Genomic DNA, 14,894 nt, shown 5'->3' with positions numbered 1-14,894 from the left:
GAGGCATTTATGTAGATTACATAGTGCTAAGTAAGGATGATGATTGGGAAATCTGATGGTTAAAGTGATATCTATGTAATAACTTTGGCACAAAGGCCTTGGAACTATTATGTTATTATTTGGAATAGAAGTGTTGGGGTCACTCATGGGCATTGTGCCATCATAAAGGAAGTGATTGCTATCTTTGAAAGAAAACCAAAATTTTGAGGGTGTAAACCTATAGATGCTTCCATGGATCAAAACAAAAAGCTTTTGGAAGTGTAGGCTAACATTACAAAAAGGTGGCGAGCTATTAATGGCTGGTTTGAGAACTCATCTACCTCACAATTGAGAGATGGGACCTAGCTTATATCGTGGTGTTAAGCAAATATATGCATGAACCAAGAACTTCTCACATAAAGAGCTTATATAGAACCTTGAGGTACTTGAAGCCATAGTAAAGGAATTCTTTCCTAATCCTGGTAGTTTTTATGTGAAAGTATTTATAGATGTTGATTGAGCTGGCTTTTTTGGTTGATAAGAGGTCGCACTTCAGAAATTATGCATTTTATAGCCTGTTATCTGGTCTTATGTGAAGCAAGAATATGATTTATATCAAGTGTGGAAGTGGAGTGTATAGCCATCTGTGGGTCTGTTTGAATGCACAATAAAAAAAACAGTGGATAAAAACAAATCGGTGGGTGTGTCTTGGTTCATTTAAATTCTTATTGCTAATTATGTTTTAGAGGAATGCATCATCAGGAGTCAGGGAATTGGTAAAACAAGAGATCCATCTCCTGGAATGGCAAATAGATTCTCCTTGAAGTGGTATTTGTCAACTCTGTTATGGTATGTAATAAAAGGAGTAAGACCTTAAACTCACTTCCTCAAGTCACCACATGCCACCATTTCTACAAGCTGCTGTCATGGGAGGATATTGGTCAAACATTGTCCAAAAACACTATACCAGATCCTCAACTTCTACCCTGGCTACTGTCTTCCAATCAAATCCTTAATGGTCTCCTTATTTTTTATTTGAGTACAAACTACTGGTTGGAGTATTTCCTTTTCATTTTTAATATTTCATGTTACCTTTTGGCTCTGCAGTTCTCCCTGACTGGTGCTTGACATGTGCAGGTCATTTTCCTCTTAATTTTGATAGCTGATTTAGTGGTTGATGCACTCTATGTCACCCCTGGACCTATTACGTCCTTGCCATTAAGAATTGCTCCATATGTTCGTGTTATCATTGTCATCCTGAATGTTAGGTATGCTTTTCTACCTACTTTCTGTTCTTTACTTGTGCCTGTCATCAATGTGCATTTGTTTGACCGTTTAGTCTGTAGCTGTACTAACTGTAAATAATATTACAAATAATCAAGTTTGTCAAAACTTGACATGAACATCCACTCGTTAAATACACTAAGGCATAAATATCACAAAGTGAACTAAGGCACAATACGCATATGAAATACTGAATATTATTGTAAAACCCAGGATTAAAAAAAAATGCTTTTGGGTCGGACCCGGGTCGGGTCCGTACCCGACCCAGATCTGAACCGGGTGCACGCCCTCCCTCGTGCTTACTTAAAGCACACGGGGGGGGCAAGGGTTTCTCATTCGAGAAACCCTGTGCCCCCGCTTTCTCTCACGTTGTTCGCCCGTAACCCCCTCCTCTCCCATTTGACCTCCTACCACCGTCGCCCCTGATTCGTCGGTGCCTCCTCGCTGGGCGATCGACCCCGTCCGGCCACCTCACCCCCTCCTCCCTCTCGGTTTCTCACCCCTTTTTGCCTCCCTTTCGCCACTCGCCCTCCCCCTCTCTCCCTCTTTGTTGTGTTTTCTGGCCGGCCACCGATGACCACCACTGCTGGCGACCTCGCCCGACACCCCGCATCACTCTCTCTCACTGTTACCCCCCTCCCTCTCAGGCAGCCTTGCCGACCCCCTTCCACCGCGCACCCAACCTAGGCCGACACCCCTGTCCGACCATCCCCCCCTCTATTCCACTAGTGTTCGGGCCAGCTGACGTCGGAGCCCTGCCGACGGCCCCCACTCCGCGTCCGGCCCTCTCAGGCGATCCTCAGGTAACCCCCCTCTCCCTGTGTCGATTTCTTCTTTTTCTTTTGCTTCTTCGTCTTCGTTTCTCCTTGGTTCATTGCCATCCCGTAGAAGGATTGGGGACGGGGCAAGGCGGGGATCGGGGCGGGGGAAAGCGTAAGTCCATCCCCGCCTCCATCCCCGCACGGGTTTTGATTTTAACCTTCATCCCTGCCTCCATCCCCATTTCATGTCCTTCATCCCCGGTCCAAATGGGGTGAGGCAGATGGGGCCCTGTTTCCCCCCGGTCCACTACCATCCCTATCTATAACTAATTGAGGAAAAAATACAATAGTACCCCTATATATAATGACATGTAAATAAGAAGGGGTAGCACACTGAATAATAAAGCTCATATTACACTTCTTAACATTAGTGATTTATGAAGTGATGCCTTATGATGATTGACATGTTAAAATATTGTGTATATATTTATACCTAATTGCTATACGTATATTTATACAATATATGTATATCAAGGGTATTTTGGTAATTTCATAATATGTATTTTTAGTACAATCCATTAGGGACTGTAAGGTCTTTTTTGTTTATTTATTTTTCTATTTTTTTTCTGTAAAGTCAAATGGACTGTTGGGTGACAGTCCAACTAGTCGTTGGACGACCTCCCTTAAAGCTATAAATAGAGCCTTTCCTCTCTGTGTCAAGTTATGCTTTTCTAAAGCATTTGAAGTGCTAATACGATATCTTTTTTCTATTGTGCTCTTGTGAGCTTTGTGCCTTTGTGCTCTTGAGGATTTTGTTCTTTTTATGTATCTCTTTTATGAGATTATCATCCGTCCATTAGAGACCATATTATATTTGTGCACTTGTGTGGCCCTTCGTTGGCATTGTAATTGTGCACTCTTGTTTCATTACATGGTATCAGAGCTAGGCTCTTTGAGTAGTGAAAGCTATTTTGAGATTGCTTTCCTTTTGGTGTTCTTCAACCTTTAGTCCTCTTCCACTCCTTCTACACAAGTCTTCTTCATTATGGGAGAAAGAGATTCTGCCTTCGTTATCTCCTACAAACTCAACAAAAACAACTATTTGACGTGGGCAACCGCTATAAAGAATCACATCAAAGGTAAAAGGCTTTGGGGTTTTGTTAGTGGAACCACTAATGAACCTCAACTTAAATTGAAAAGAAGAGAAAGAGATCAAGTCAAAGCTTTATCCGAAGCAGAAAAAGAAAAAACTTTGCAAGAATATCAAAACAAGTTGGAGGATTAGGAAGCTAGCAATGCTCAAATTGTCTCATAGTTCATGAATACCATGGAGCTCAAAATCACCACCAACATCATCAAATTTAAAAGGGCATGTGATGCATGGATTTTCCTAAAGAGCACCTTCATCTAAAAAGATATAACTAGGATATATTATCTTTAAGACAAGGTACGTAATACCAAATAAGGAGATAAAAGTGTAAGAGATTTTTATCGTATTTTATCTCCTATTTGGATGAACTAACTATGTCAGAACCGAAATGTGAAGGTTCAGCTATTGAAATGATGAAATTGCAAGTTGAAAGAGAAAACCTTTTCTCTTTTCTTTATGGTCTTTGATCAGAATTTGAGCAAGTTAAGACCTTCTTGCTTCGTAGGACTTTGACTCCTATAAGTGAGGCTCTTGCTCAAATTTGCCAAGAAAAAACAAGACTTGGAATGCACAAGTCTAATGATGAGGTTCTTACCGTATCAAGACCCGAAAATTTTATAAAAACTTATAAACCACCTCACATTGAAAGAAAATTCAATGGAGAAGGACATAATGAGAGAGGATACAAAGGTAAAATTATTTGTCATCATTGGAAGAAACCGAGGCATATAAGATCGGATTGTCCCAAGTTCAAGAAAGTGACCACTACAAATGAAGAACCTCAAGAATCCAAGCAATGGGGCAACTTAATGTGAGAAAGTGACGTGAGAGGAGAGAGAGGCTTTGATGACTGCAGACGAAAACCCGAATAGGGTCTACAATTTTCACTTCTCATTAAGTATGCATAGGTACATATTTTAGGGTACTAAAATACCCATTACATAGTATACTAAAATTACATGCCATTAATGAGCATGTGTTTTAATAAACAAGATGAATTGGGTCTGGATCCTGAGATCCAGACCCGGTCGTGAATGACGTCTTTTCACCCTCCCTCAAGTTGTACATGGTTTTGAATTATGAACAACTTGCCTTTTAACATTCAAAATCTGTCCTTGATAAGTCCTTTTGTAGACAAGTCAACAACTTGATCAGCAGTCCAAATGTATTATGGTTCAATTTCCTTTTCTTCAACCTTCTGTTTGACAAAATGTTGATCAATTTCAATATGCTTGGCACGACTGTGGTAGATGGGATTGAATGACATGTTGATAGCACTTTGATTGTCACACAAGAGAGCACTTTTGGAAATCGATTCTCCTACTTCAGTCAACAGGTGTCAGATCCATGTTACATCAGCTGTAGCCGCTGCCATTGATCTATATTCATCTTCTGTGCTCGACCTGGCTATGGCATTTTGTTTCCTACTGCTCCAAGAGACAAGATTTAGGCCAATAAAAATATAGTATCTTGAGACTGACCTATGCTCATCTGGATCTCCTACCCAATCTGCATCTGTGTAAGTAAGAAGTTCATGCATGTGATGACCATGCATACTCTTTCTATACAAAAGACCATCTCCAATAGTTCCCTTCAAATATCGAAGAATGCGTTTAACAACTTCCATATGCCCAAGATGCGGTTCATGCACGAACTGAGATACCTGATTGACAGAATAGACAATATCAGGTTAAGTGAAGGTAAGATACTGGAGCATTCCTACTATCTTGCGATATCCTGTAGGGTCCTCATACAAATCTCCATTTTGGGAGCTGAGTTTCTGATGTAGTACACTGGGTGTGCTTAGAGGTCTGCAATCAGCCATACCTGCCTTGCTAAGAACATCAACAGTATACTTATGTTGGGTAAGTGTCATGCCTTCAGGAGTCCTGTCAACTTCTACTCCAAGAAAGTATCGCAGTTTACCAAGATCCTTCATCTTGAATTTATGATTCAGAAGTTCTTTAACCTGTTCAATATGTTCATTAGAGTTACTTGTAATGATAATGTCATCAACATATATCAATAGCAGGGTAACTATATCTTTGCATTTGAATATGAAAAGAGAATGGTCAAGAAGAGACCGAATAAAGACATATTTTCTACTTCAAGCGAAAAACTGTCAAACAAAGATCAAGATGCTTGCTTTAGGCCATATATAACTCTCTTTAACTTGTACACGTATTCTTTAGAGTTCCCTTCTGCATACCCAGTGGATTGCTCCATGTATACTTCCTCTTTCAGTGTTCCATGTAGAAACACATTTTTCACGTTCAGTTGGCTGAGAGTCCACTGATGCTCAACAACCAATGATAGTATGATGCATATAGTGCCCATTTTAACGACCGGACTGAAAGTCTCATCATAGTCTTGTCCTTGCTCCTATGTGAAACTTTTGGCAACCAGCCTAGCCTTGTATCGCTCGATAGTACCATCTGGCTTATACTTTATCTTATACACCCACTTTGACCCAACCACATTTCGATCGTATGGTCTGAGAACAATATCCCAAGTGCAACATTCATGAAGAGCCTCCATTTATTCGTTCATAGCTTCTGTTGAGAATATGTGGTTTTAAGTTGAGTCTTTTTATATTAGAGGCTATTTGAAATTTTGTTTTCATAATGGGCTTAGATGTAATTTTTCTTTTTAGCCTCTCTCTATTTAACATAGAGAAAAACCCTAATAATTGAGGTTAACAAGTTTTCTATTGTGCAACCGACTCTCTCTTTTCCTCTCTCTCTCTCTACACACACATGTGGTTGTGCATCAGATCTTCCTTCTACATGGTATCAGATCCCTCGATCTCAGGAGCGTGATCAACAGGGACTGATCTTCACCAACGAAAAAAAAACCCATGACTTTTTGAAATCAGGTTTGTTGTTGTTTGTTGTGGAAGATTTGATAACAGATCTGGGATGTTACCCAGATTTGTCGTCAGATCTAAGGAGCAGATGTGGAGTCGTAACCCTTGAGCTCCTTAGTTTGGAGTTTTTTTTTTCTCTGTCGTGATTGCCTGAATCTCCTGCCGTGACCTTTTGTTGCCGAGTTCTGTTCCTGTCGTGACGTGAGTTATGTGTTTGTTGCCGAGTTGTGTTCCTGCTGTTTGGGAGCAGCAAAAATCTTCATTTCCTGTGCTGCCGTGATTGCTGAGTTCTTTCCTGTGCTGATTGCGTGTGATCAAAATTCATTTAATGTGTTGTTGCTTGTGATCGAGATATGATTGATCTGTTTAACTGTGCTCTGAAGGCTTATTGGCTGTCGTGCCTTATATGTTTGGAGAACAACAGGTGTCGTGATTGTTTTTTTCTGCGACTGCATATTATCGTTGGTCGTGATGTGTGTGGGCGCAACAATGTTCGTGATTCCTGGACTTTAGTTGGCTGGTTTATTTCAGAATATGGATTTCAGCAGTCGTGATTCCCTGCTGTGTCGAGTTTTTTTCTCGTGCTGTGAAAGAAGCATGTTAGTTTAAGTTATCCTTCTGTCGTGAAAAACAACAGGCGTGATTCCCTGCTGTGTTGGATATTTCCCTGTTTGTGGGTTGCTGGTTTTGTGGAAACAGCAGGTGTGATTCCCTGCTGTGTTGAAAATTCTTGATTACTTGCTGTTCATGTGAGGTAATCTGATTTTTTTTTAATTGAATTACATCTTCAGTATGGCTGAAACTTCGAAATGTGATTCCAAAATGGAACATATTGGAGAGTATAAGGCTTTTGCCAACCCCTTCTCGTACAATAGAAAAAAGATATTGTATTAACACTTCAAATGCTTTAGAAAAGCATAACTTTACATGGAGAGTTGAGGCTCTATTAGTTTTAAAGGAGGCAGTCCAACGACTAGTTGGACTGTCACCTCAACAGTCCATTTGACTTTACAGTAAAAAATAGAAAAATAAATAAACAAAAAAGACCTTACAGTCCCTAATGGATTGTACTAAAAATACATATTATGAAATGACCAAAATATCTCTGATATAAGTATATTGATATTGTATAAATATACGTATAACAGTTAGATATAAATATATACATAATATTTTGACACTCCCCCTCAAACTTACGATGAAATCATCGAAGGTTTGCTAAGAAGATACAAGAATCTTGGTAGAGAAAGAGCTTTGGTGAAGAAGTCCGCAATCTGAAACTCGGACTGAACATATGGTAAAGTAATCGTCGCCTTGAAGTATTCTTCTCGAACATAGTGACAATACATCTTAATATGTTTCATTCGTTCATGAAATGTGTAATTGCAGGCTATATATATATAGCACTTTTGTTATCACAGCATAATTTAGAAGGTTATGAAACATCACCACCCATATCTGAAAGTAATGATCGCATCCACACGATCACGGTGGTTGTTGTAGTCAACACTCTATACTCAGAGTTCGTGGAAGATAAAGACACTTTTTGTTATTTTTGCATCACCAAGAAATGAGGGAATCACCTACAAACACACAAAAACCTGTAGTTTAGTAACGGTTATTGGGATATTCTCCCCAGTCAGAATCAGTATAAGTAATAAGATTTAAAGAAAATGAAGAGGATAAGAATAGCCCTTTAGATATAGTTTTCTTGATACATCGAACTATTCTTAATACGACACTCATGTGAACCGATGTGGGTGCATATTGAAACTGACTTGCAGTATGTACTACATGTGTAATGTCTGGCCTGATAATAGATAGATACATTAATGATCTGATAAGTTGCCTATAAAAAGTTGGATCATCTAATAACACTCTGTCTTCATCTCTCAATTTTGCATTTATCACTTTAGAAGTGTCAGCATATTTTGTGTTAGTGATTCCCAAACGCGCAACAATATCAGTTGCAAACTTGATTTGAGACAAAATGTACCCTCTTTGCGAGTATGCTACTTAAATTCTTAAAAAATATCTCAAAAAACCAAGGTCAATCATATCAAAAAAAATTTAAGCATAATTTTTATTTCTTCAATTTTTTTCTGATCATTCCCGGTGATGATCATATCATCAACATACAAAAACAAAATGATAAGTGAGGTACCTGTAGATCTTACAAAAAGAGCAGCGTCAGTGTAACAATATTTAAATTCAAGGTTCAATACAGTTCCACTAAAACGATCATACAATACTTTAGGAGCTTGTTTAAGCCTATATAAAGCTTTTTTAACATGAAGAACCATATAATTTTTAATAGTCACACCAGGGAGAGGATTCATGTATACTTCTTCATTTAAATTTTCATTTAAGAAGCATTCTTAGTATCTTAACCAGAGTTATCGGAAGCGCCTAGCTAAAAGGGGAAGCGTGCTTCCCCGAAGCGCGCTTCGGAAGCGCGAAACGTCGCGCTTCCGAAGCGTGGGGGGAAGCGTCCCCCTTTTTTGGGAAGCGCGCTTCCCTTTAATGGGGGACACATTTCCCTTTAATGGGAAGCGCGCTTCCCATCACGCTTCCCCCTCGCTTCCCCCACGCTTCCCCCTCACTTCCCCTGTTTTTTTCAGTTTTTTTGTATTTTTTATTTTTTATTTTTATTTTTTTCGCTTCCCCCTTGCTTCCGAGACGCTTCCTAGGTCGCTTCCGAGACGCTTCCTAGGTCGCTTCCGAGACACTTCCCGAATCGCTCCTAAGTGGTCCCACGCTTCCCCGCTTCCTAAAATTTTGAAAGTGCCTCGCTTCCCGCTTCCCGTATCGCTTCCCGCTTTCCGTATCGCTTCCCGCTCCCGCTTCCTCAACTCGCAACCATGATCTTAACTAATATATAGGCCATTTTCTAATGGATGCTACTGCAACTGGATCCCTAATTGTGGTCAAGCGAGCTACTGGGGCAAATGTTTTCTAATAATCTATTTCATATTCCTACGAGTATCCTTTTGCAATTAATCTTGCTTTATATCTTTCTAGGGACCCGTCACTCTCTGTTTTGATTTTAAAAACTCATCTGCAAATTATTCTCTTCTTTCCCTTGGGAAGAGGTTAAAATGCCAAAATATGAGGTTTGTGTAATGCATCTAATTCTATTTTCATAGCTTGTACACATTCTCTTATGTTTTTAGCTTCTTTGTAGTTAGATGGTTCATGATATGAATGAATTGTTAGAAGGCAAGCCCTATAGTTTTGAGAAAAGAATTCATAAGAGATAAACCTATTTGGAGGCCTATGTATTCGTTTAGATCTTCTAACACTAGTTTCTTCAACATTTGTTGAATGATTATACTTTTCAAAAGTACATAGATGCTCCCCATTATCTCGTCTAGAGTATTGTACGAGATTATGAGTTGATTCTCTTTCTTCACTTGAATCATTAATAGACTCAAAATTATCAATATCATTATTATCAACAATTTCATTATTTGATTTAGATAACAAATCCAAGAAGGCATACTCGGATTCTTCCTTAGGTTTTTCAAAATCAAATCCATTTTCATTTTCAAGAAATGTAACATTTTTGGAGACATAAAGTTTATCATTTGTTTGATCATAACATCAATAGTCTTTTTTATTTTTGGCATATCCAAGAAAAACACATGTTATAACTTTACAAGAGAGTTTGTTATATTTTTCAAGAAGCACAAAACATTTACATCCAAATACCCATAGCCTTTTTCAAATAGAAAAAGATTTTAAAAAGTTTTTCAGTAGGGAATTTGTTTTTCAAAGTTTGAAAAGGCATTTTATTTATTAGATATACCGTGGTGAGAGCAGCTTCGACCTAAAAAAAATGGAATTTCTTTTAAAATGAGTAGGGTTCTAGTAGTTTCAATAATGTGATGATACTTTCTTTCGGAAATACCATTTTGTTGGGGGTCCTAGCACAAGATCTTTGGTACAAAATACCATGAGTTTTGGATATAATTGAAATTAATTTGAAAGAAACTCTTCCCTTGAGTCGAAGCAGAATAGTTTAATATTTGTTTTAAATTAATTTTGAACTAGATTATGAAAATTTTTAAAACACAAAAAAACTTTGGATTTGAGTTTAAGGAAGTATATCCAAGTATGTCTACTAAAATCATCTATGAATGTAACATAATATGAATAACCACATTTTGACATAACGGGAGCGGGACCTCGTACATCCAAATGTACTTATTCAAAGATTTCATTAGTAAAGGAAGTTCTAGAACCAAAAGACATCAGTTGCATTTTTCCAAGTATATAATCTTCACATACAAAATCTTTATCCTTACAAAATTTTTCCAAAAATGAAAAATAAGATCATTTGGATATACTTGGGTGTCCTAATCTTTTATGCCAAAGATTTAAATTAATGTCTTTGACATGATTAGAAAAAGAGTTTTTGGATAAACATAAGAAATCCATATAGTAAAGATCTGTTTTATAGCCTTGCCCAATCAGCTTCCATGATTGGAGATCTTGCACCCAACAAGTCTTAGATGAGAAGAATAATTTACACCCATAATCGAGAATTTGAGATACCGAAAAAGGTCTAAATTTAATTTTAGAATAACCCTCACATTTGAAACAAAAAGGTTTTTTGAGATATTGTTGAGGTTTCTTATACTTTTAACTTTGAAAGAAGTACCATCAGTGGTTGATACACATGAAAAATATGAATTAGTGCAATCGGATAATAGAGACTCATTATGAGTCATGTGAAAAGAAGCTCCCGAATCCAAAATTCAAGAAGACTTACTTGGAGAAGAAGAAGAGGAGATGGTGGCGCCGGATATAAAAGGAGTAGCTTTAAGAATTTGTGAGGTGGCCTTTGCTATTTGGGCAATTGTCAAATCATTTAAGTAAAAAGACGTCATTCACGATCGGGTCTGGATCTCAGGATTCAGACCCAATTCGTCTTGTTTATTAAAACACATGCTCAATAATGGCATGTTGTAATTTTAGTATACTATGTAATGGGTATTTTCGTACCCTAAAATATGTACCTATGCATACTTAATGAGAAGTGAAAATCGTAGACCCTATTCGGGTTTTCTTCTGCAGTCATCAGAGCCTCTCTCTCCTCTCACGTCACTTTCTCACATGGTATCAGAGCATTGATCCTCTCTCCAACGTCTTCTTCCAAGCTATTCCTTTTCTTATTCTTCTTGAATCTCTCATCCAACGCATTTGGCAGAATATTTGCTTCAACCATCGTATTATGTTTTTCCCTATTTCTAAAATCTGCATTTTTATTCCTAAAGTCTGCATCTAATATCTCTCTTTCCACATCAAATCGTCACCCTCTTTAATCGTCATTCTTCTTATTCTAAAATCTGCATCTCACGCTGTTTGACACTCAAGAAATATTATGTTTGATGTTGTTATTTGCATTTTTTGTTCCTTCTCACGTTGTTTATTCTAAAATTTGTTTGACGTGATTTCATGTGGTCACACAAGAGCAAATCTTTTGCGTAATTTCATAAGTTGTTCCTCATTTTCTTCAGAAAAGTAAGGTCAGATCTGAGTAAAATATCATAATCCTTTTCTTTACATTTTAGAATAATGTTACATCCAAAAATCATATTCCGCTCTTTGCATTTTTTGGAAATAAAAACACATTATACCCAAATAACATGTTTCTGTTTGCATTTCATTGATTGATCTTTATTCAGATCAGTTTACTGCATAACTTCAGTTTCTGTCTCGGTAAAAAAAAGGCAGTCGTGTTCCGAGTATATTGGAGAGTATAAGTTGTGCTTGTGAGCTTTGTGCCTTTGTACTCTTGAGGATTTTGTTCTTTTTGTGTATCTCTTTTATGCGATTGTCATCGGTCCATTAGAGACCATATTATATTTGTGCACTTGTGTAGCCCTTCGTTGGCATTGTAATTGTGCATTCTTGTTTCATTATATGACAGCCATTATACCCAACGCTAGACATTCTTCTTTTACATAATTAATTGTTCTTTTAGCTAAAAATAATCTATGAAGTATTTGCACTTATCGAAATCTTTGTTTTTGCACCTATAATTTTGGGAGGAGTAAAATATGCTCCTCTTTGGTTGCTTCAGTATTTAGGTTTCTTATGGAAGACCCACTGAAAATTTGTTTTGGTGATTGTTTTTATATTTAACCACATCGGTTGTGGTTAATAATATCCTTGGAGTTGGTGTTCGCTTGAATCAGGTTACGGGGATTATCAATGTGAATACATAAATCATTGACTTTATTATTTCACTTTCACTTTCCATGCTCTTGTATAAAATATGTGTGTGTGTGTGTCTGTTTTTCGTACAAGAGGATTCTGAGTTCTTTCCATTGATCCTTTTTCTTGCTTTGGAACTAGGGAATTACGAGCATGTATGCTCACTTTGGCTGGAATGGTTGGTGTCTTCCTTGATGTTCTGGTATGTGTTACTTATTTTTATTTTTATTTTTTAATCTAGGATCATCATAAGGCCATGGTATTGATAGTTGTTACTGTGTCTGAAATTTCTTCAATCTATCAGCTTGTTCTTGATCTTGTTTCCTGTGAGATACAAATTCGTTGACTTGTGATTTTTCAATGTCATTTGCTTATGTTTCAATTGTTTCTTTAAATAATGCAGGCTCTTTGGATTTTGTTTCTGCTAATCTGCAGCTGGTTAGCATATGTTATATTTGAGGATACTAGCCAGGGGAAGATCTTCACGTCTTATGGCACCACCCTTTATCAAATGTTTATTCTGTTTACTACATCCAACAACCCAGATGTTTGGATTCCTGCATACAAGTAAGAGAATCTGCAGATTGGTGCTTCATTGATTATGAACTTTTTTTCTATCATGCGTCTTTGTATAACTGCTTCATGGTATCAATATAGGGATTGTTTAGTTGATAGGCTCTCTAAAACTTTGCTTTATAAAAACCTGCTCTTTTAAAAACTTGGTTCAAAACCTAGTTTCTGAAACTTGCAAAACATGGTTATCTAAAAATTGTTGTTTGGATGTCAATTAACCTAGTTTTATGATTTTATCCTATGCCATAGGGACATGCCATTTTGGCTGCATGTCCATGGTGGCATGAGCGGACACTGACACGTATGACATTATTTTAATATTTTAAAATAATATTTTATTCTATTTCAATAAAAAGCCATTTTTAATGTTGAAACATTTAAAAATAGTTTTTTATTGATTAAAAAAATTCTGTCTTTGTGTCCCATTTTTTATTTTTTATTCTAAAGTTCGAGTCAAATCCAAATCCCACGTCCTTGAGTCCACAAGTCATTGTGAAATAGGTTTTATCTCTGTCACATGGATACAAATGTGAGAGCAGGACATGATGTAGATTCACTTAGTACAATACGATAATTTTCAAAAACTACATTTAGGAACATCAAATAATAAAACTAAGTTGAAACATCAAATAATGAAACTAAGAAGGTGCGGGCCTGGGGAGAAGGTGCTGACCTATTTGGTTAAAACTATGATATTTTCCAAATAATCATATTTTGAAAAGTGTTTTTTATATGATATTGGCCTTGAATATATTGCAATTAAACCACATTATTTATTACAATATTGACAATATGCAAAAGTGCAAACTGCCAGAGAGAGAGAGAGAGAGAGAGAGAGAGAGAGAGAGAGAGAGAGAGAGAGAGAGAGAGAGAGAGATGCTGTTTGGCAGCCACCCAGGCCAGAAGACGGGTGGGCTGGTACCATCTATGTCTAACAGTACCGTACTGTTCTTTTCCGGATGCTGAGTGGGTGAAAAATAGCTGGGCAAAACAGAAATGTGAAAAATAAAGGAAAATCCTTGGTCTGTTTTCTGGACATACACCAGCCAAAAAGCAGCTAGAAGCCTAGAATGGTACCCGTCCATGTGGGACGATATGTTCCATTGGTATCCAACCACCATTTGGAAAAAAAAGGCTGGATAGTGGTTGTCTCGTAAGGTTGGGCAAAAGAGTTTGTGGGAGAGGAAAGGGAAGTGGTGGGTGAGCGGAACGAGCATCTCCACTGCCCAATAAATCCAGTTCTCTCTTGAAAAACCCAGGGGAGGGGTGATTTTGTGAAACATGTCCAAAACTCAGTTTTGCTCAAAATTTGAGTTTTAATAAAATGACTTTGGTGGCACTCAGACAGACCCCAAGCTCAGTTTTGGTGATTTAACCAGGTTAACACCAAAACAAAGTTTTCAACTTGGATTTGGGTGTCATCCAGGCGCACATTTAATGATCAGCATTTTTAAAGAAAATGATTTGGATGGTTGATCACGTTGAACTAAGAACTGAAGCAAAGTCTGGTGCATAATAGTCCAGCTGATTTATTGCCTCAAGAAACTCATTTCTATCGTTATTCCATTGATATTTTTGGCTATCTTGTGGTTCAAACTGTGATTCAATAATTTAATTTTTTTGAACCAAACATGCATATTATTCGTTCAGTAAACAGCCCAATTTCTAGAACATTGCTAATGATGATCAACTGTATTCAATGACAATCTCTTGCCTTCTGCTGCATATAGTTGCTCATGAATCTGGATAGTACAGTTTGCTCTAGAATTATGATCTAGACATTGGCCCTAGGGATTTCTTCTTTCTTGCACAGGGAATCACGTTGGTCTTGCCTCTTCTTTGTCCTTTACGTGTTGCTGGGAGTATATTTTGTGACAAACCTTATTCTTGCCGTTGTCAACAACAGCTTCAAGGATCAGGTGAATCTTATGGTTCAACTTTGTAGCATAATCAGATAGACATATCTAGGCTGTGCTAGGAATTTATGCTTCCTGAAAATTGTATTCTTTTGATAGAATGATTAATGAAGTTAGATATGGCTCAACTTCTACAAACTGTG

The 14,894-nt window shown here is 37.5% G+C and overlaps 1 protein-coding gene across 4 annotated transcripts in view; it reads left to right on the top strand.

Moving 5' to 3' along the window:
- Positions 1 to 14,894, top strand: part of TPC1 (two-pore channel 1) — a 129,885-nt gene that overhangs the window by 17,066 nt on the left and 97,925 nt on the right. For all 4 annotated transcript variants that reach the window (XM_089989990.1, XM_089989987.1, XM_089989988.1 and 1 more), the window contains exons 5-8: positions 1,117 to 1,247; positions 12,404 to 12,464; positions 12,666 to 12,829; positions 14,649 to 14,754. In XM_089989990.1, the coding sequence (XP_089846116.1) occupies positions 1,117 to 1,247; positions 12,404 to 12,464; positions 12,666 to 12,829; positions 14,649 to 14,754 (462 nt within the window). The remainder of the gene's footprint in view (positions 1 to 1,116; positions 1,248 to 12,403; positions 12,465 to 12,665; positions 12,830 to 14,648; positions 14,755 to 14,894) is intronic.

The sequence above is a fragment of the Nuphar pumila genome, chromosome 15 (assembly GCF_984573655.1).
Source record: "Nuphar pumila chromosome 15, dmNupPumi1.hap1.1, whole genome shotgun sequence".
Classification (NCBI taxonomy): Eukaryota; Viridiplantae; Streptophyta; class Magnoliopsida; order Nymphaeales; family Nymphaeaceae; genus Nuphar; species Nuphar pumila.
This window is presented reverse-complemented; position numbering and strand designations above follow the sequence as displayed.